The 23,280-nt window shown below is 38.2% G+C and overlaps 1 protein-coding gene across 4 annotated transcripts in view; it reads left to right on the top strand.

Moving 5' to 3' along the window:
* The window catches only part of LOC115865667 (RE1-silencing transcription factor-like), a 41,430-nt gene extending 19,913 nt beyond the window's left edge, over nt 1-21,517 (top strand). For 3 of the 4 annotated variants that reach the window (XM_030880656.2, XM_060299414.1, XM_030880659.2), the window contains exons 2-4: nt 1,627-2,530; nt 8,853-8,936; nt 16,005-21,517. In XM_030880656.2, coding sequence (XP_030736516.2) covers nt 1,636-2,530; nt 8,853-8,936; nt 16,005-17,956 — 2,931 coding nt within the window. In that variant the 5' untranslated portion in view covers nt 1,627-1,635 and the 3' untranslated portion in view covers nt 17,957-21,517. Of the gene's footprint in view, nt 1-1,543; nt 2,531-8,852; nt 8,937-16,004 lie in introns of those variants that run through there. The other variant, XM_060299413.2, reaches the window with a different exon arrangement.
* Nucleotides 21,518-23,280: the final 1,763 nt, after the last annotated feature.

A 23,280-nucleotide genomic window follows, 5' to 3' on the forward strand; every position in this document is an offset into this window, starting at 1 on the left:
AAAAAAGTCAGACAGAAATTAAGATGTATTTCCCTCAAGTTACACAGAGTGCCTCCCTCCTTCCACTTCCTCCACCTCTTCTGCCTCTGCACCTCTTTCTTCCTTCCCTTCCACTTCCTCTACCTCTTTCCACTCTGCCACTCCTGACTCAGCAAGACCAACCCCTCCTCTTCCCCGCCCTCCTCACCCTACTCAACTGAAGACAGAAAGATGAAGACCTTTATGATGATCCACTTCCACTTAATGAATAGTAAATAATCATGCCATTCAGTTAATAAACTTATCTGTTGGATATGTGTGTGTGTGTCTTGTGAAAATCTAGTAATCGTATAACAAGAGCTGGGAGACATTGTGTCATCATCGTCATTACCTAAGTATTCATTGTGTGTAAGACTTGTACAAAGGTATAAGATGATATTTAATATGAAATTAATAATGTATTAGTTTTTCTACTGCTGTATAACTTTGCTTTTAAATACTTAACATTAAAATACAGTATGCCTCTTACAATTTGAGAAAGCGTATCAGCCTATCATCACATGTATGTAGTTTCTTAAAACAAAACAGTATTTCCAATACTATATTATGAATATGCCTTATACTATATGCTTAAAAATTTTGTGATTAATTCATTTGCATATAGGCTAGGCTACTGTGAAGCAGTCCTATTGATCACAATAGACTACCATAAAGCAATCATTGTTGCTGCTTCTTTATCAGTGCATTAATCGTTATACCTGTAAATAAGTATGAATTTCTTTTTCACATTATCTTTTCTCTTTTGATGCCTAATGTTAGTAATACGTGTAACATCTACAGTATTTTGCATCGTATAATACAATATTGATAAAGATACTGACAAGCACAATTCATCTTGTACACTATTATATAATGCACATAACATGCAAAATATGTTTAACTGATTGTTAATGTTATCCATAAGGCTTCCGGTCAGCAGTAGGCTATTGGTAGTCTGGTTTTTATGGAACCCAAAGTTACATGCAGATTTTTAACTGCACTGGGGATTGGTGCCCCTAACCCTCTTGTTCAAGGGTCAACTGTAGTTTATTCTTTTGGAGCTAGTTGAGTTCATATGAACTTCAATTCACTAACTATAGGCTTCTGCTTTTCAGGCTGTTTGTACTTAATAAATGCACAGGTAGCTTTTGGATTTTTCCCCTTTCTGATTCAGACCAGTAAACTTTTGAAGGGGGAGTTGAGAGGACAGCAGTTTACTGTTCATATATGGAATTTAAAATAAAATTTTAATTAGCACTAAAAATGAAGGTTACTTATATTTTTCCACTAGAAAAAGTAAAAGTGCTTGAGGGAAGGCAAGCCAGTGGTAGACCTAGTTGATGGATGAGTTGTGTCAAACGCTTGATAGAATTTTTTGTAGGGGCTCATAGAAATTTTTTTGATGACTGCAGTAAAGAGAATTTGGAATTACAAAAATATTGTAAAGGCTTATTTTCAGTAGTTAATGAAGCTGATTGAGTTTAAAGATTATATTGGAAAATGTATCTTTTTAAGTTATGAAGAATTACAGTGATGTTGTGGTTTTAGACCAGTAAAAGTTGTGTTTAAAGTGGTGCTTTCGTGTTATTTGTTTTGTTTTGAATGCAGAACACCGTTATGGCCACCCAGGTAATGGGGCAGTCTTCCGGAGGAGGAGGTCTGTTCACCGGCAGTGGCACCATGGGCATGGCCTTGCCTAACGACATGTATGACTTGCCTGATCTCTCCAGAGCTGAACTGGCTGCGCCTCAGCTCATCATGTTGGCAAATGTGGCCTTAACTGGGGAAGTAAACGGCGGCTGCTGTGATTACCTGGTTGGCGAAGAAAGACAGATGGCAGAATTGATGCCTGTTGGGGATAACAACTTTTCAGATAGTGACGGAGAAGGACTTGAGGAGTCTCCTGAGGTAAAAGGCGAGCCCAGTGGGCTGGAAAACATGGAACTGGAGAGTTTGGAACTCAGTGTTGTGCAACCGCGGCCTGTGTTTGAGGTGTCAGCTGCCTCAGAACCGTACAGCGCAAATAAAGATCTTCCTCGGGAAACACCTGTAGCAGAGGACAAATGCAAGAACTTGAAGACCAAGCCCTTTCGCTGTAAACCATGCCAGTATGAAGCAGAATCTGAAGAACAGTTTGTGCATCACATCCGAGTTCATAGTGCCAAGAAATTTTTTGTGGAGGAAAGTGCAGAGAAGCAAGCCAAAGCCAGGGAATGTGGCTCTTCCACCGGGGAAGAGGGAGATTTCTCCAAGGGCCCCATTCGCTGTGACCGCTGCGGCTACAATACCAATCGCTATGATCACTATACTGCTCACCTGAAACACCACACCCGAGCTGGGGACAATGAGCGAGTCTACAAGTGCATCATTTGCACGTACACCACAGTAAGCGAATATCACTGGAGGAAACACTTGAGAAACCATTTTCCAAGGAAAGTATACACATGTGGAAAATGCAACTATTTTTCAGACAGAAAAAACAATTATGTTCAGCATGTTCGAACTCATACAGGTAAGAGGACCTTTCTTGTTTATAAGTGTACGCTACCCCCCAAATGAAACACTTTAAAAATGAAAAATTTCAAACATCTCAGAAGAGAATGCCCCACTGCACCCATGGGTCCCCATCAGCTATACTCAAGAGTTATTAATATTTTGTCATATTTGGCAATTCAGTTTTTTAAATAACAGCTTTATTGAGATGTACTCCACTCCCACACAATTCATCCATTGAAAGTTAGAATGCATTGGTTTTAGTGTGTTCACAGAATTGTGCAGCCAACACCACAGTCAATTTTGGGACATCTTCACCCCAAAAGGAAACCCCTCTCAGTGGTTGCTCCCCATTTCTCCCCAACACCCCTTAATTATTCACTTTTAAATTGACTTTCATTAAGGGGTCTCATTTTTTTTTTTTTTTTTTTGAGGTCCACGGGCCTCTCACCGCTGTGGCCTCTCCCGCTGCGGAGCACAGGCTCTGGACGCGCAGGCTCAGCGGCCATGGCTCACGGGCCCAGCCGCTCCGCGGCATGTGGGATCCTCCCGTACCGGGGCACGAACCCACGTCCCCTGCATTGGCAGGCAGACTCCCAGCCACTGCACCACCAGGGAAGCCCAAGGGGTCTCATTTTTTAAAAGCAGTGTTTGTAACTACTGATAGTTATGTTAACATTTTCCTGATGTGAATTGGTACCTTTGAGGACTGATTACTGGTCTGAACAAAATGGTTAGGGTAACCTAGTACTCTACTCTGTATCAGAAGTGAAAAGGGGCTCTGGAATGCTGTTTGCATCAGATCCCTTTTGCAGTAGTTGTCACTCTGCAGGACTGAACCCCATGCTGAAGTGAGTCATACTGAGGAGAGGAATTGATGTTGCTTTGCTTAAGTGGTAGACATAAACAAGAAAACTTGCAGATGAAATTCCATTATAAGAAAGACCATGTGTAGCAAGATTCCTAAGCTCTAGTAGATGGCTTCTGTGTAATTTAAAGCTTTAAAATCTAGTTATGTAAAAGAATTTGCAGTCTCTTTGGAATTTGTTATAATCTGTGATTGTCTCCAGGCTTCAAAACCATTTTATTACAAAAGTAAAAAAGTACACACACTTCACAATTACATGGCATAGGAAATGAGAGTTACTTGGGAATTCTACACCATTAATCACTTAACAGTTTTAATTAAACAAACTGTTAGACTAAACTAACCTCACCTGCAATATCATTAAAACAAATCCCAGATACCATATATTCTTTCACCCTAAGTACTTTATGTCCTTTCACAGTTTTGTGAAAACCTTGGGGCCTAATTTAGAATTGGCCATAATCTGTAGAGCTTTCAGGTAGTAACTGTGACATGGTAAAAGTGCATGACTTTTATGTGTACACCTTTATGAATTTTTTTAAATTGAGGTATTATTGACAATGATGAAGTTTTACAAATATATATACTCATAGCCACCATGCAAGTCAGCATAAGGAATATTACCAGTGTTGGGACTTCCCTGGTGGTTCAGTGGTTAAAACTCTGTGCTCCCAATGCAGGGGGCCTGAGTTCGATCCCTGGTCAGGGAACTGGATCCTGCATGCCGTAGCTAAAAGATTCCCGCATGCCGCAACTAAGATCCAGCGCAGCCAACTGAATAAATAAATATATTTTTAAAAAGTATTAAAAAAAAGAATATGACCAGTGTCTTTGTCTTATTAAATTTTGATTTTTTGGTGTCAGTTATATTTTGATACTTTCAAAATTGTTGAGTCACTGAACAGTTTAAAAATTTTCCCCAAAATCTAAAAATGTTTTCAACAATAAGTCTAAATTAGTTGATTTAAGAAATTTTTAGAATTAAAAAAAAGGAAAATGGAGAGAACTGGGAAAATTTCAGTTTTGTTGTATATTCTCAATTTTTTATGTATACTTTTTTAAAAATAGGATCTCTACTTTTTGCCATTTCTTAATTTTACAGTGGTTTCTTTTCACTTAATTACTGTCTAGGTGACTAATTTTAATGGCTGTATTTTATATACGTCATCATTCATTACTTAACTTTTTCTCCACATTAAAGTTGCTATTTCCACAATAAGGTTATGACTTACATAGCTAACATTGGTTGTACATATCTCATTTCATTTTAGTGTTAAACTTATTTGGTCTTAATACATTTTTTATTAAAAAAATTTTTTTATTTATGTGTTTTTTAAATTAATTAAATTTTTTGGCTGCGTTGGGTCTTGGTTGCTGCACACGGGCTTTCCTTTAGTTGCGGTGAGCGGGGGCTACTCTTCACTGCGGTGCGCGGGCTTCTCATTGCGGTGGCTTATCTTGTTGTGGAGCACAGGCTCTAGGCACGCGGACTTCAGTGGTTGCAGCACGTGGGCTCAGTAGTTGTGGCTCGCGGGCTCTAGAGCGCAGACTCGGTATTTGTGGCACACGGGCTCAGTTGCTCCGTGGCATGTGGGATCTTCCTGGACCAGGGATCGAACCTGTATCCCCTGCATTGGCAGCTGGATTCTTAACCACTGCACCACCAGGGGAGTCCTGGTCTTAATACATTTTTTAAAAAAATATTTGTTTTATTTTTGGCTGTGTTGGGTCTTAGTTGTGGCATGTGGGATCTTTCGTTGCGGTGTGTGGGCTTCTCTCTAGTTGTGGTGCAGGGGCTCCAGAGCGTGTGGTCTCTGCAGTTGTGGTACATGGACTCATTAGTTGGTGGAGCTCAGATTGCGTGGGCTCTGCAGTTGTGGTACACGGGCTCATTAGTTGGTGGAGCTCAGGCTCAGTTGCCCTGTGGTATGTGGGATCTTAGTTCCTGGACCAGGGATCGAACCCACGTCCCCTGCATTGGAAGGTGGATTCTTAACCACTGGAGCAGGAGGGAAGCCCCTGTCTTAATACTTTTAAAAAGCTTTTTCCCCCAGTATTACCTAATTTGTGGTTTTTTAAAAGAAAAAAATTTCAAAACAGTTTGTTGGTGTATAAATAGAAGGATAGTATTTATTATGTAAATTCTGAGAGTATCAGTGGTATTAAATGCATGGTTCTGAAAATGGTATTTATGGAAAAATTAATTCATCTAGTGCTGAAGAGCAGAGGAGATAAGAAGCGATCATCAGCAGGAATCACTTGTTTCTTATTTCTCCCTTAGGTAGCCTACTTTTCAGGTTCACTTAGTGGGTGTCTTATGTTCCTGTATTGAGTGCTCAGTGTTAGGTGCTTTCTTCTACTCTCTCCTAATCTTCAGAACAATTTACTGAGGAAGACGGTGTTTACTGAGGGAGAACTTCAGGCTTGATAGCCTAAAGTGATGTGCCCATGGTCATATACAACTAAGATTCAAACTTCTGAATCTCATTTTATAGGTAATCATCATGGTAGGGGGCTGAGGATTTCCATTTGAGTCTTCAATCAAAAGAGTTTTCATTTTGTGGTTTTGATATCTAACCAGTTCACAAATTTTACTTTAGTGCATTCATTTTTTTTTTAATGTATTTATTTATTTATATTTTGGCTGCATAGGGTGTTCGTTGCTGTGTGCTGGCTTTCTTTAGTTGCAGCGAGTGGGGGCTACTGTTTGTTGTGGTGTGTGGGCTTCTCATTGTGGTGGCTTCTCGTTGTGGAGCACGGGCTCTAGTCGCGCGGGCTTCAGTAGTTGTGGCGTGCAGGCTCAGTAGTTGTGGTTCTCGGGCTCTAGAGCGCAGGCTCAGCAGTTGTGCACGGGCTTAGTTGCTCCGCTGCATGTGGGATCTTCCTGGACCAGGGCTCAAACCCGTGTCCCCTGCATTGGCAGGTGGATTCTTAACCACTGCGCTACCAGGGAAGTCCTCACAAATTCTACTTTAAAAGATGATGTTTTTGCCTATACGTGTGACTGAAAAATTACTAGCACTTCTAGAGTATTTATGCCTATTTTGGTGAGTTGTACAGGCAGAAGCAACTTGTTTCGTTACGAAGAATTTAAAAGTAGATTATCCTTAGTTGATCCTTCACGTTAATCTGTAAGGGTATCAAATTTTTCTTCCGTTAACTTTTTTTGGTAACAGCTTGACTGATACACAATTGATGTACCATATAATTCACTGTAGATTGGCCTGTTCTGAACATTTCATATCAATGGAATCATATAATATGTGGCCCTCAGTGGCTACCTTCTTTCACTTAGTATAATGTCTTCAAGGTTCATCCATGTCCTATGTACAGTACTTGTTTTCCTTTTACTGCCAAATAATACTCTCTTGTATGGTTAAGCAACATTTTGTTTATCTGTTTATCAGTTAATGGATTTTTGGATTATTTCTACTTTTTGGTTATTATGAGTAATGTTGCTGTGACCATTCTTATACAAGTTTTTGTGTAGACATACGTTTTTATTTCTCTTGGGTAAATATACACCTAGGAGTGGAATTGCTAGGCCATATGGTAATTATGTTTAATCATTTGAGGGACCGGCAAACTGTTTTCCAGAGTGGCTGCACTGTTTTACAGTCTCACAAGCACTGTATGAGGGTTCCAAATTCTCCACAACCTAACAAATAAATGTTAACATCTGTTATTTTTGATTATAGCCATGTTGGTGCGTGTGAAATCTTCATCTCACTGCGGTTTTGTTTTAATTTCTCTTGTGGCTAATGATACTATGCATCTTTTCATGTGATTATTGGCCAATTATGTATCTTTTTTTACAAAAATACATTCAACATTTTTTTTTTTTTTTTGCGGTATGAGGGCCTCTCCCATTGCGGAGCACAGGCTCCGGACACGCAGGCTCAGCAGCCATGGCTCACAGGCCCAGCCGCTTTGCGGCATGTGGGATCTTCCCAGACCAGGGCATGAACCCGTGTCCCCTGCATCAGCAGGCGGACTCTCAACCACTGCGCCACCAGGGAAAGCCCACATTCAACATTTTTTAAGCTATCTTAAAATTCATCCAGGCTAAAGTAGGCATTCTGTTACCATGAGCTATTTATGTCTAATCTATAGTACCAGCTAATAACAGCTGAACAGTTATTAGGAACACATTTCACACTTATCACCACATTCTCTTTTTATTTTTCACTCTGTCTATTCCTTTCCTTGTCCCATGTTATTAAATACATCTATTACTGTAATGTATAATATAGACAAAATAATAACTGTTGTTTATGTGCCAGGCACAGGGGTTGAATGCTCTACAGGTATTATCTTAAATTCTCACAATTCTAGAAAATGAAGGTAGTGTTACTGTTATAGATGAGGAGGCTTGCCTGAAGTCATACTTATTATCTTGTGGCCAAAAAATAGACAAAAACAAATTGTCAAGGTGTTTTTTTCAGTATATTTTGTGGTTGACAACCCCTGTCCAAAAAACACACATGTTCTGCCTTTGAATCTTAAATTCTTTAGTAGTAAATCACTGGTCTGTTATTGTCAGCTGGTCGCTGTCCCTGTGGCTTTATGAGTATAATTTAAAACTGACCTGAGTCTGGGACTTCCCTGGTGGCGCAGTGCTTAAGAATCCACCTGCCAATACAAGGGACATGAATATGAGCCCTGGTCCGGGAAGATCCCACATGCCGCAGAGCATCTAAGCCCGTGCGCCACAACTACTGAGCCTGTGTGCTAGAGCCCGTGAGCCACAACTACTGAAGCCCGCGTGCCTAGAGCCAGTGCTCCGCAACAAGAGAAGCCACCATAATGAGAAGCCTGTGCACCACAACAAAGAGTAGTAAGTAGCTCCTGCTCGCCGCAACTAGAGAAAGCCCGCACGCAGCAACGAAGACCCAACGCAGCCAAAAAATAAATAAATTTAAAAAAGAAAAAGAAAACTGACCTGAGTCTTCTATAAAACTTCTAATTATCACTTGAAATTTTTAGCTTAAAACAATAGCCTCCCCACTCAAAAATGTTATTGCTTTAAGCTAACAATTTAAAATGGTAGATTTATCATTTATAAGGATCCAAAAAATTACCCAAGCCATAGCATCAGAAAATTTGGGTACATGGTTTTGTTAAGGATAATTCTGATTTTCAGAAGTTGATTGATACCTGATCAAGATAATTTTTCAGTTCTTAATATTTGCTATTACACATGTAGCATTACTGTGAAAATTAAAAGGGCTGTAATTCAGAAAGCCAATGATACTTTTTCTTCAGCAAAGCAGAAATAATGTAGTTATGTGTATTCTGAATTAAGTCATTTACTGTTTCAATAAATGATAAAAACTGGCCATTTTGCCAATAATAGGGAGAAAAAATTCTTGGTAAAAAATTTTTGCTCAGTATTGAATAATGTATGTATTGTTAGTGAGAATTGTATTTGCCTTATTTTATTATTTGAACATTAATCATTATATTTTTGTAGGAGAACGTCCGTATAAATGTGAGCTTTGTCCTTATTCAAGTTCTCAGAAAACTCATCTAACCAGACATATGCGTACTCATTCAGGTTGGTAAGAAATCGGAATTTTTCTATCATTTTTAGTAAACTACCATTATAAGGAAGTTCTTCTAGACTTGGAACTGGGTCATTATTTATGATTTATTTTTAATATAATTTGGATATTTATATACTTTTAATAATTTCAGTGTGTGGCTGCTGGGTTCCAGGGATTCCTACTTAGCTGCTTTCCTGAAATTTGGATTTGTGCTCTTGAGAGTTGATAAGGTTTCTGAGGATTGATTAACAAAAGCCAAACTTTAAGGAATGATTGATAATCCAGGATCCCAGTTTATTAACCTATAATAAATAAAATACAGGACTATAACAAGTGAGAGATTTATCCACTCTAGAACTGAAATAATCATTGTCACCATCCAGAATTGGTCCCCGTTATGAAGGTATATAGATGGCAAAGTTAAAAAGCCAATATTAGCATAGGTGGTCTTGAATGGATAATTATTTCATTTTGGCCACACTGACCCTTGGGTGGTCCTAGAGATATTGACATGGTCCACAACTTCCTTTCCTTTTCTCAGTAGATATGTTACCATTTCATCTTGCATGAAATATTTCGTACTGGAGGAAATACATCCAGTTTGTATTTGCCTTTGTAATATTTTTGTAGGTATCACACTGGATAGTTCCCCCATCCTGCTAACATAGGAATTCGTTTCCCATTGTGAGCACAGTGAATGTTTGTTAAAGGGAATTGACATCTTACTAAGTTTTTTCACGGACTACTCTTTTTTTTTTAACATCTTTATTGGAGTGTAATTGCTCTACAACAGTGTGTTAGTTTTTGCTTTATAACAAAGTGAGTCAGCCATACATATACATATATCCCCATATCTCCTCCGTCTTGTTTCTCCCTCCCACCCTCCCTATCCCACCCCTCTAGGTGGTCACAAAGCACTGAGCTGATTTCCCTATGCTATGTGGCTGCTTCCCACTAGCTATTGATTTTACATTTGGTAGTCTATATATGAACATGCCACTCTCTCACTTTGTCTCAGCTTACCCTTCCTCCTCCCCATGTCCTGAAGTCCATTCTCTATGTCTGCGTCTTTATTCCTGTCCTGCCCCTAGGTTCTTCAGAACTTTTTTTTTTTTTTTAGATTCCATATATATATGTTAGCATACGGTATTTGTTATTCTCTTTCTGACTTATTTCACTCTGTATGACAGACTGTAGGTCCATCCACCTCACTACAAATAACTCCATTTCATTTCTTTCTATGGCTGAGTAATATTCCATTGTATGTATGTGCCACATCTTCTTTATCCATTCATCTGTCGATAGACACTTAGGTTGCTTCCATGTCCTGTCTGTTGTAAATAGAGCTGCAATGAACATTGTGGTACATGACTCTTTTTGAATTATGGTTTCTCATGGTATATGGTAGTGGGATTGCTGGGTCAGATGGTAGTTTTATTTTTAGTTTTTTTTCTTTAACTTTTTTTAAAATTTATTTGTTTTATTTATTTTTGGCTGCATTGGGTCTTTGTTGCTGCGTGTGGGCTTTCTCTAGTTGCGGTGAGCGGGGGTTACTCTTCGTTGCAGTGAGCAGGCTTCTCATTGCAGTGGCTTCTCTTGTTGTGGAGCATGGGCTCTAGGCACACGGGCTTCAGTAGTTGTGGCTCGCGGGCTTTAGAGCGCAGGCTCAGTAGTTCTGGAGCACACATTTAGTTGCTCTGCGGCATGTGGGCTCTTCACGGATCAGGACTCGAACCCTTGTCCCCTGCATTGGCAGGCGGATTCTTAACCACTGCACCACCAGGGAAGCCCTATTTTTAGTTTTTTAAGGACTCTCCATACTGTTCTCCGTAGTGGCTGTATCAATTTACATTCCCACCAACAGTGCAAGAGGGTTCCATTTTCTCCACACCCTCTCCAGCATTTATTGTTTGTAGATTTTTTGATGATGGCCATTCTGTGAGGTGATACCTCATTGTGGTTTTGATTTGCATTTCTCTAATGATTAGTGATGTTGAGCATCCTTTCATATGTTTGTTGGTGATCTGTATATCTTCTTTGGAGAAATGTCTGTTTAGGTCTTCTGTCCATTTTTGGTTTGGGGTGTTTGTTTTTTTGATGTTGAGCTGCATGAGCTGCTTGTAAATTTTGGAGATTAATCCTTTGTCAGCTGCTTTGTTTGCAAATATTTTCTCCCATTCTGAGGGTTGTATTTTCATCTTGTTTATGGTTTCCTTTGCTGTGCAAAAGCTTTTAAGTTTCATTAGGTCCCATTTGTTTATTTTTGTTTTTATTTCCATTTCTCTAGGAGGTGGGTCAAAAAGGATCTTGCTGTGATTTATGTCATAGGGCGTTCTGCCTGTTTTCCTATAAGAGTTTTATAGTGTCTGGTCTTACATTTAGGTCTTTAATCCATTTTGAGTTTATTTTTGAGTATGGTGTTAGGGAGTGTTCTAATTTCATTCTTTTACATGTAGCTGTCAGTTTTCCCAGCACCTCTTATTGAAGAGACTGTCTTTTCTTCATTGTATATTCTTGCCTCCTTTATCAAAAATAAGGTAACCACATGTTCTTGGGTTTATCTCTGGGCTTTCTATCCTGTTGCATTGATCTATATTTCTGTTTTTGTGCCAGTACCATACTATCTTGATTACTGTAGCTTTGTAGTATAGTCTGAAGTCAGGGAGCCTGATTCCTCCAGCTGTGTTTTTCTTTCTCAAGATTGCTTTGGCTATTCGGGGTCTTTTGTGTTTCCATACAAATTGTGAAATTTTTTGTTCTAGTTCTGTGAAAAATACCAGTGGTAGTTTGATAGGGATTGCATTGAATCTGTAGATTGCTTTGGGTAGTATAGTCATTTTCACAGTGTTGATTCTTACAATCCAAGAACATTGTATATCTCTCCATCTGTTTGTATCCTCTTTAATTTCTTTCATCAGTGTCTTATAGTTTTCTGCATACAGGTCTTTTGTCTCCTTAGGCAGGTTTATTCCTAGGTATTATTTTTTTGTTGTTGTAATGGTAAATGGAATGTTTCCTTCATTTCTCTTTCAGATTTTTCATCATTAGTGTATAGGAATGCCAGAGATTTCTGTGCATTAATTTTGTATCCTGCTACTTTACTAAATTCATTGATTAGCTCTAGTAGTTTTCTGGTAGCATCTTTAGGATTCTCTATGTATAGTATCATGTCATCTGCAAACAATGACAGCTTTACTTCTTCTTTTCCAATTTGGATTCCTTTTATTTCTTTTTCTTCTCTGATTGCTGTGGCTGAAACTTCCAAAATTATGTTGAATAATACTGGTGAGAGTGGAGAACCTTGTCTTGTTCCCGATGTTAGAGGAAATGGTTTCATTTTTTCACCATTGAGAATGATGTTGGCTGTGGGTTTGTCATATATAGCCTTTATTATGTTGAGGTAAGTTCCCCCTGTGCCTACTTTCTGGAGGGTTTTTATCATAAATGGGTGTTGAATTTTGTCGAAAGGTTTTTCTGCATCTATTGAGATGATGATATGGTTTTTCTCCTTCAGTTTGTTAATATGGTGTATCACATTGATTAATTTGGGTATATTGAAGAATCCTTGCATTCCTGGGATAAACTCCACTTGATCATGGTGTATGATCCTTTTAATATGCTGTTGGATTCTGTTTGCTAGTATTTTGTTGAGGATTTTTGCAACTCTGTTCATCAGTGCTATTGTCATGTAGTTTTCTTTCTTTTTGACATCTTTGTCTGGTTTTGGTATCAGGGTGATGGTGCCCTTGTAGAATGAGTTTGGGAGTGTTCTTCCCTCTGCTATATTTTGGAAGGGTTTGAGAAGGATAGGTGTTAGCTCTTCTCTAAATGTTTGACAGAATTTGCCTGTGAAGCCATCTGGTCTTGGGCTCTTGTTTGTTGGAAGATTTTTAATCCCAGTCTCAATTTCAGTGCTTGTGATTGGTCTGTTTATATTTTTTATTTCTTCCTGGTTCAGTCTCGGAAGGTTGTGCTTTTCTAACAATTTGTCAGTTTCTTCCAGATGGTCCATTTTATTGGCATATAGTTGCTTGTAGTAATCTCTCATGATACTTCATATTTCTGCAGTGTCAGTTGTTACTTCTCCTTTTTCATTTCTAATTCTATTGATTTGATTCTTTTCCCTTTTTTTCTTGATGAGTCTGGCTAATGGTTTATCATTTTTCTTCTCAGGACTACTCCTTTTAAGATTAAAAAAATATTTTCTTAAGCAAAAATTATTTTCCTCTCGCCAAATACTTGATGGTTACTATGGAGGCACTTTTTTTTTTTTGGCTGCACATCCTTCAGGATCTTAGTTCCCCCACCAGGGATTGAACCTGTACCCCCTGCAGTGGAAGCGCAGAGTCCTAACTGCTGGACCACCAGGGAATTCTGTGGAGGCGCTGTTTAATAGCTGGGTCATTTGACACATTTTATGGTTTGAGAGTCTTTTTATGAATTTTAGATTTTTTTTTTCTGGTCACTCCAGGCAGCATGTAAGATCTTAGTTCCTCCACCAGTGATCGAACCCGTGCCCCTTGCATTGGGAGCTCAGAGTCTTAACCACTGGACTGCCAGGGAAGTCCCTAGAATAATTTTTTAATAATTTTTATTAAGGTTTAATTTACACATACAAAAATGCACGCATCTTAGGTATATGGGGCAGTGACTTTATGTTTTCTCTTGTTTGACTACACCATCTAGGTGGAGACATGAAATGTTTTACCACCTTCAGAAAAGTTCCCTCCTTACCCTTTCTAATCGGTACTCCCGTAGTCCCCCCTCAACTGATACTCTGACTTACGTTAAGAAATGTAACATCTTTCTGTAAAATATTTTTGAGATAGATTTCATGCTGCATTTTCAGAACTCTAAATTTATTGCTGAGTAGTATGCCCCTGTTACTCACTAATTAAAATTTCCCTTGTTACTCTTTCTGGGCTCTTCTTGATAAGCATGTGTAAAGCTTATAAAACTCCCTTTTTGAATTTGCCTTACATCTATAAATTCATTTGGGAAGAATTAAACAGACATCTGACATTTATAAAGATGAAAAGCAGGTAAATTTTACCAGAACTGGAAAAGGGAATTAAGTTAAAACTGTTGGTACAGGGCAAAAGAATTTTCATTTAGCTAGGTATTAATAAGCTAAACTTGATGAATTGATTTTCCAATACAAGAAGGATTTGATGGCAATAAAGGAAAAATGGGGGTGGGGTGAATGAATCAAATAAATGATGTCACAGTTTTATACAGACTCCTAGGAACTCGCATTCTCTGACCGTTTCACAGGTGGGGGCTTGCATCTTGTTTGATTCTGGCTGTGAAAATACTCTCATTCATTAGGGCTTATAAAATGATGACATTTTCTTTATAATTCTTTTAAGAGCACAACTATTTTCCTGAAGAGATAAACTCCATTTATCAGCTGTTTGTTTACTCAAAAGTAGGATTTATGTACTAAGGCAGGATAGGCACATGAAATCTTCCCTTTTGTTTACCTATTCTAAAACTTACCAGTTCATTCCAAAAGTGATGCATTACAGGTAATGTGTATTGACTGCTTGGCTATCTATCCTTTGCTAAGAGCTCTATGTGGATTAGATTATTTATAGTTCACAACACTTAAGAATATTTTACAGATGAGGAAGTTGAGCCTTAGAGAGTTTTCAGTACCTTGCTCAAGACTTCACAGTAAGTTGCAGAGCCCATATTTGATCTCCGCACGTATTTTTACTGTAGGACAAGTTTTTAACCGTTATGTCACATACCTTTTCCCCATTCTGTATCTATATATGTTAAGTAAATGTCTCCATTCAAGTCATTCAATGGAGAGGACAAGATAGGGCGAAGTATAGAGTGATGTAGCATATTGTTAGAAACCTCTATTTATGAATCTGTTAGTGGATTAATAATGGAAAAGAGTTGTCCAGTTAGCTGCATTTACAATCTGACATGGGCAGATAAGTTTTTGTTTTGTGATCGAGTATTCTATCATCAGGCATTTTTTAATCATGTAAAGCTCACCATCTACATGGTTTTACTTCATGTCTGAGTAGTTTTGCTTTATGAAAACATTAAATAAGATTTGATGTGAATTTGAGAATGTTTGAGAGATGAATTTTCATAAATGTCAATTTCCATTTTTCTGCTATGCATTCCATTGGACCAGTGGGGTATGGATACCATTTGGTAATATTTGCTAGAGTGTGATCTAGATGGGTATGTATTCAGATAGAATGAGTTAATCTTAATGCCTTTAATTTGGGGGTTGGGGGTGGGCTTCTAGTCTTGTATGTACGTGTGATTACTTTCTTTGCTAATTTTATATACCATATATATTTGTATGCCCCTTTTCATTTACCTAGTTTCTTTGCCCATTCTTTAGAAGAAGGTGGGAGAAAATCAAGAAAAGATTTCTGACTTGTTATATTTTTGCTGCAGAATAGAAACTCCAGCAGTGAAAAAGTTTGCTAAGTAAAACTTGACTCAGCTCTTGCCACGATGCACAAAAGGGTTAAATTTAAAGGAAAATCCTTTTGCTCCCTGAAGACAAAGCATTCTTTTAAAACTTTCACACAGAAGGTCTGGGAGTGTAGCCTAGAGTGTATAATATTTCTTTTGAAGTCTCAAGGTTTATCTGAACTGTATGGGATTTTTCTGTTCTATTCCATTATACATTTGTTTTAACTAAACATAAAAACTTTAAAATTATCTTATCTCTTTGAGTGCCTTTGCCCCAAAATTAACATCAAGAGCCCAAGTCACTTTTCCAGTAATTGTGTATTTCTTGATGAATCTGTGTCCTTTATTAGTGCTGGAGAGCCCTAGCTTGATGAACTTTTTTGAAGATGGTGATTAACTGATATAATTATTCTCCCATTTGTTATGAGAATCAATGTCAAGAGATAGAGGAAGGATATACAAATAAATATGGTAAATGTAATTTGCATGATAAAGTCTTCAAGAAATAGTTTTGGTGGTTTTTTGTTTGTTTGCTTTTTTACATATATCCAATTCCTTACAAGTATGCTTGAGTAAATCTTGAATTCATTTCTTAATGTATGCCTTCTGCAACGTCTCTCGTTTACCTTCAGGTGAGAAGCCATTTAAGTGTGACCAGTGCAGTTATGTGGCCTCTAATCAACATGAAGTAACCCGTCACGCAAGACAGGTTCATAATGGGCCTAAACCTCTTAACTGCCCACACTGTGACTACAAAACAGCAGATAGAAGTAACTTCAAAAAACACGTGGAGCTACATGTTAATCCACGGCAGTTCAACTGCCCTGTATGCGACTACGCAGCTTCCAAGAAGTGTAATCTGCAGTATCATTTCAAATCTAAGCATCCTACTTGTCCTAATAAGACCATGGATGTCTCAAAAGTGAAGCTAAAGAAAACCAAAAAGCGAGAGGCTGACTTGCCTGATAACAAAATCACCAATGAGAAAACAGAAACAGAGCAGACAAAAATGAAGGGGGATGTGACTGGGAAGAAAAACGAGAGGTCTGTAAAAGTGGAGAAAAAAGATAATGTTTCAAAAGAGAAAAAACCTTGTAGTAATGCCTCAAGCCAAGTGACTACCAGAACTCGCAAATCGGCACTGGAAGCTAAAGAGACGGATGTGCACCCAGGAAATAATGCAGAAAAAAGCTGTAAAAGCAAGAAAAGCAAAAGGAAGACAGAAGCTGAAGCCCGTTCCTTACAAGAACGTGTGAATGATGAGGAACCTGTGACAAAAAAGAAAAAGAAGGCAGAAAGCAAATCCAGAAATAGTCAGGAAGTGCCGAAGGGTGACAGCAAAGTAGAGGAGAATAAAAAGCAAAGTAGTTGCATGAAAAACAGTGCAAAGAAGAAAACTCTGAGAAGTAAATCATGTAAAAAAAGCGGCAAGCCTGCTCAGAGGAGGCCCACTCAGATAGAGCCTCCTCCTCCCATGGAGTCTGCTGAGGGGGGGCCTGTTCAGACGGAGCCTCCTCCTGCCGCCCCCCCATCTCCTCCCCCTCCCCTTGCCCCCGAGCGGCATGCTGAGGTCGAGGTTGTTCAGACGGAGCGGCCGCCTCCTCCTCCCCCTCCACCCCCATCTCCTCCTCCACCTCTTTCCCCTGGGGGGCATGCTGAGGTCGAGGTTGTTCAGAAGGGGCCTGTTCATGCGGAGCCTCCTCCTCCCGTGGAGCCGATCCCCAAAAGGTCTCCTCACAAAGATAATGGCAAGGAAAAGTCCAACGTGCAGAGTGAAATGGCGCAGAAGGAGCAAGTCCTTATTGAAGTTGGCTTAGTGCCTGTTAAAGACAGGCAGGTTCTAAAGGAAAGTGCCGGTGCACAGGATCTCTTACCACCATCACCACCTCTGCCAAAGGAAGACTTAAAAGAGGAAGAGTCAGTAGACCAAAAATTAGTCCCTGCAGGCGAAGGACATAAAGAAGCTCCTCTTCAAAAAGTGGAAGCAGAAGAGGCAGATAAGAGTCTAGCTGGTCTTGCTGCTGTTACCAAGGCATCTGCCAGTATTTCATCCTCTGAACAAAACTTGAATATTCCAGAGGGTGAAACTTCAGATGGTAAACATCAGGCTGACGCTATGCTTTGTGAAATGAAGATGGACGCTGATGAGAAGAAAACAGAGAATCCCCCCAGCAGAGACTCGGCGGTTGAAGAACCAGCTTCACCACCACTTCTTCCTCTACCGCTAGAAAAATGTGAAGCAGTGTCCACAGCTACTGTGGCACCACCTCCTGTCACCGTGGCAGTAAATGAGTCTCAGGAAATGGATGAAGACGAAGGCATCCACAGTCATGATGGAAGTGACCTAAGTGACAACATGTCAGAGGATAGTGATGACTCTGGATTGAATGGGGCTCGGCCAGTTCCACAAGAGACTAGTAGAAAAAATGGAAAGGAAGCCTTGGCAGTCAAAGTGGCCGAGGGAGATTTTGTTTGTATCTTCTGTGATCGTTCTTTTAGAAAGGAAAAAGATTACAGCAAACACCTCAATCGCCATTTGGTTAATGTATACTTCCTTGAAGAGGCAGCTCAAGGGCAGGAGTAAATAAACTTTGGGCAAGGCTTCAGTTCTTAGTTTGTAAGGTCTGTGACATTTTGTATTCATTTGTAGTAATAGACAACCTTTTGTTTTTAAAATTGCTTTAATTAGTATCCAATCTTGATTTTTAAGTGGCATTCTTTTCCTTAGGAATCCGTGTACCTATTGATGTACACATTTTAGCAAAGCCAAGGGAGTTAGTGTAATAAACCAGCAGACATCTAAATCTATTAGCTTTTGCTTTTAATTGAACCCAGAAGGCCAAGGTGGTATTAGAGCATTCTATCGATTTGTTCAGCTATAATTTGTGAGTTTTTTCCTCATGTCTATCTTCCTGTTTCACGTTAGTTTATTCTTAGTTCCTTGTTTAGCTCTGTAAAAATTAGCATACTTAAATAGCAAATTACTTGAAGAATTTGCCTGCTTTATATAAAGTTAGCACTTTAAAATTGTTTTAGAGATGAGAAGAGACATTTAAATTGAAGAGAAATTCTCCCAACAATGGATGTTATATCAGTCCAGGTATTTACTTCCTGAGTTTTGATCAGTATATGTGTTTTGTGTATGTCAATCGTCATAAAAAGTGGTTTTGGTGGGTTTTTTTTTTTTTCGGTGCTTTAATGCCTTAAGATGTTGCACATTGTTGTTTTTAACCTATGCAGTTAAATTTTTTCTAGAAATAGCATTGTGTTGTAACACTTTATATCTATATATGCATGTTTATTTTGACCTCTTTGGAGGGATGCTTAAGTCTTGTTTGCAAAAGAGCAGTTTTCTTTTCCCCTGCTGCAATTGTCTTTTTTGCAGAATATTAGTCTGTTCAAATTTGTGAGCAAATGAAAGATGCCGGTTCAGTCCATTGATTTTGATTTTAACATCTTATATCTATGCCAGAATCTGTATTTCATATAAGTTATTTATTTTAAATTGATGTGGTGAATCACAGCTCTCAGTTTGAACTTTACAATAAATAAACCACTAGGCTCCATACTGAATGGATTTTTATCTCAAGTACCAACCGTAAGTAAACTTTTGGCCTGTTGTAGTAGATTTGCTTCCTAAATGTATGGTGTTAAATCGTATCTTAGAGGAAAACCTCTTCTCATAGATGGTTGGTGTATTTATGGCTACTCCGCTGAATAAAGAACTGTAATTTTTATCTGGAAGCTGCAAATCTGGAATTAGGAGGCATAGTTACTCCTTCAAGTTATACAGGATTATCAGTTTGTGAGATTCCAAAGCCATAGCAATTATGTGGAAAACCTAGAATGAGAAAGGGTAGTATGAGTGCTGGTAGACCAGCTGCTACTTCCTGTGAATTCAATGAAAAAGGCCTGGTGAAAGTTAAGTTCAGTCCAGATTAAAAAATCATACTTTCTCAGGGATGTCCTGGCTGTTCCCGGGACAGCCTTTTTCTACAGGTGAGGCCTCAAATGAATAGAAGCTATTCTGGTGTTCCTACAGGACCACTTTGTATGGAAAAGAGTATGTACCCCATATTTGTTAGTAGGTTCTTTGGCCAGTCACCAAAGAATATGAAAGACTCTAACATAGGTTTTTTTCCTTGCTGATAAGTTATTCATTACAGTAAAATAAAATATGATCCCAGTAGGGAACTTTGATTCCGATCCTCCCATGTTCTATTCTGAAGTAACCACTTTATATTTCATTTATTTTCTTTTGTCTGGTGATCTCTGAGGCAGGTTTCAGAGTTTGGCAATGCAACATGAAAGATTAGGAAAAGTATTAAAGTGTGGGTAGAAAACTTATTAACCTGAGAGTGAAATTTAAGGTAAAAGACATCTGAACCTTGGAATTGGCTGGGAGGCCAAAGATTTAAAGAAGCAGAAGATTTTCTCAAGACATGAGTAAGTTGTTTGTTACTGGTGTGTGTTTTGTTGAATTGTAGGTGAATTCTCAGCTCTGACAATCATTGTCATACAGATCAATCTGCAAATATTTATGTTTTAAAACTTAAATTATGAAGCTAGTTAAACCTTTCTAACAACTAGATTTAATATTCATGGATACATTTTATGTTAAAAAGTTACCTTTTACAGTACATATGAAAATATTTGTGTTAAGTTCAAATTGGAGATTGGGAATCAGTTTGGGGAAGAGGTTTTGTGGATTCTTTGACACTTCAAAAGAAAAAAATATGACTTCTGGGGAATTGGACTAATTTTCTTATTTAGATTTAAAACTAGAATTCCAAAAACAAAAATGTGAAGGAAATTAAAACCCCTTATTATTAAAGTGATCTGTGAAAACATTGTTACTGGAAATTGAATGAACTTGAGGCCTTTCCTCCAGAAAACAAGGACTTGATTGTCAGGCCTATATTAGGTTCTGAACCTTAATGCCATGTATTTGTTCTTATTAAAAATTGTTTCATTGAAAAGTATATTAGTAATATGAACTTCTGGTCTAGTTGGGAGTTCTTCCATTTGAAAAATGTGCTATTTGCATGAGACTGTTTGAATCTTTTTGTTTTCTCAGTTTCCCCTCCACTGGATAGGATTGAAGCTAGACTTTTCCCTTTTGATAACAGAATAAAAAGTGAACATCTTGTTTATAAATTGATGTTTAGTATTAGAGTGAAAGTTGAAATACTTAGAATACATTATAAGCCTAATGCTAGGTAGCCTTGTAAAAATAGATCTATTTTAACTATCTTCTGCACCTATATTCACATTGCTTTTCAAGATATTTTAAGTTATATTTTTTTCCTCTTTTCAGAGCTGCTTCTTTGGGGCTCTTTTTTTTTTTTTTAAATTGAGGTGTAATTCACAAAGGGCTACATTTTATTGATAAGACTTCTTATAACTATTGCTAGATGTTTTGCTCTAGTCTTCCAGGAAGGGCCATTTTATTTTTTAGAGTCACTTCTAAAGTCATGTGGTCCTTAACTTTGGGGACTCTTGCATCTGAGTGCTAATTCAGATTTAAGCCTAAGTAACCTCATTGCCTCTCACCCCATGAATGTTGACAATGGATGAAATACTTTGCTGTAGTTCTGGACTAAAATGCTGGGGAAGAAACTTAATTTTCTTTTTTGCACAAATCAGGAAAACAGCTACTGTGCAGAGTTTCCTTTTGACCTCAGAAGATGAACTGGACTGATAGTGTTAATTCAGATTTAAGAAATTATCTGAATCTTGGTTTGAGTTGATTCGGGATCTACATGCAATATTAACTAGATCGGATACCTTTTATATTTTCACATGTATGCATAGGCTCTCCTCACCCTCATCAACATCCATTAGTTATTGAACTTTGTGAACTGTCATTGAAACATTACAACAATGTTTTGTTGCACCAGTTTTGTAAAGTTTTACAGTGCAATACCTGTTACTTTTCAGAGACAAACCAAAGGTTAATTTCTCAAGGATCTTGCTGTTTGCTTTAGCAGCATTTGATGGAGTATCTTTTTTATATATATATACATTTGTAATAGATGAAAAATAAACCAGATTGCAAATCCTTTTTTTTTTTTTGAAGCAAACCATGTACCAGGTTTTTGGTCCAAATTGTGTAAGATAAGTTAAATTGCATTCTGTTAACCCATATGAGTGTATTTCTGTATGCATAGTTATGTTGAAATAAAGTTTTAAAAAGCATTTTATGCCTTTGTTTATTTTTGGTACATCAAATGTCAAGGAAGCCAAATTTATTTGACCAGAACTGCAAGTGTATTAATAATTCTCAAAATATTTTCCCCCTGATAACCTAGAAGTAGAAAGGTTGTGGAAGTCTTTATTTGGGGTAAACAATCCAGTGGGTAGTAGTCCAAATCCTCTCTTCCTATAATCTGCATTCTGGGAAGTGGATGTGGAGGTAGGGGAGAAACAACCTGAAGACAATTTTATAGGAAGTTTTATGCGGTAATATTTTCCAAACCACAGGTCCCCTTAACAGTTGTAATATACATGTCCATTCTCAGTAGCAGGCCTGGTATCAGTAAATTTTCACGCATAATTGGAAAAAGATGCATTGAAGGGAAAATAAGATTAAGTTACATTGAGTGTTCACTGAATGCTAGGGCAGTATTTTAAGGATTTTACTCTACTAGTGGAAGTCTGAGATGAAAGTGAAATCCAAGGGAAAGTGATAAGCCATATTGTAGTAAGGTTCTGCTTCCTTTGTTAATGGAAATAAACAGTTGTGCTTTATGTTGAAGGCTTAGGTATTTTTGGACTTGAGAGAAAAGGGAGAGTGAGTTGGAGAAACATCAGAACAACTGGATTGCATTCTGTCCTGATGCAGCAGGTGACCTAGAAGATTGTGAGTCAGGAAAGAACGCATATTTTTTGTTGAATTGATGAGTGATTCACCCTCTTTCCCCTCCTGCAAGACTTTATCAGCGAAAAGCAAAATGAATTTCCACCATTTATTTTATTGGCATGGTGGAATCAATAACAAGAAGTATGAAAATTTCTGCCTAACTAAGGATATATGGGGAATTTATCACGAATATATAAATGTTATTGATGTGTGACTTGGTTTGTTACCCTCAAGTTACAAGTGTGTTTGGTTACAAGTGTGTTTCTCCAGTCCTTTGCTACTCCTTTCTCAGTCATCCATTTTACGTTTACCCTTTGGCCATGCTTGTATTCTGCTCATGTCTCACTAAGGGCTTGACCCTAGTTTGTAGGCAGAGTTAACGGTACGGTAGTATGAGCTCCCCTCCAAGAGTACTTCAGAGGTCTCGTCTTCAGCTCCATAAGGGCAGGTTGGTGAAGATGCTAAGGATAATGTACTGATCTCTGGTAATCGGGAAGTTTCAGTGTCACAAAATGCCTTTTTAAAGGATTTTGATGCTTGCTGTACTAAGTGCTTGGTTGGCCTTGCAATTAGAGCTGGTTCACGATGGGCCTCTTACTACTGTAGTTGGGCAAATCATTTTTAACTTTACTGAACCTGTTTCTTCATCCAGAAAATGGGGGCATATGGTACTTCCATCCATAGAGTGGCTTTTGAGTGTTAAATGCTTTTGTTGGTTTTTTAAATATTTTTTTTGTCTCTGCTGCATGGCTTATGGGATCTTAGTTCCCCGATCAGAGATTGAACCTGGGCAATGGCATTGGAAGCACCGAGTGCGAACCACTGGACCGCCAGGGAATTCCCGAGTGTTAAGTGCTTATTAAGCACTTAGCCTAGTGCTTGGCATGTAGTTTTAGTATTAAGACCTTTTCCACTAGATAACAAAGCAAGTAAGTATCCTTAAATATATAAAGTGCTTCCTCTGTTTGGCATTGATTAAGTTGTATAAGCCACCTGCTTCTCTTCCATGTCTTGCAAAATAGCTTTTAATGTTAAAGTAGTATGTG

This window comes from Globicephala melas, chromosome 5, assembly GCF_963455315.2.
Source record: "Globicephala melas chromosome 5, mGloMel1.2, whole genome shotgun sequence".
Taxonomy (NCBI): domain Eukaryota; kingdom Metazoa; phylum Chordata; class Mammalia; order Artiodactyla; family Delphinidae; genus Globicephala; species Globicephala melas.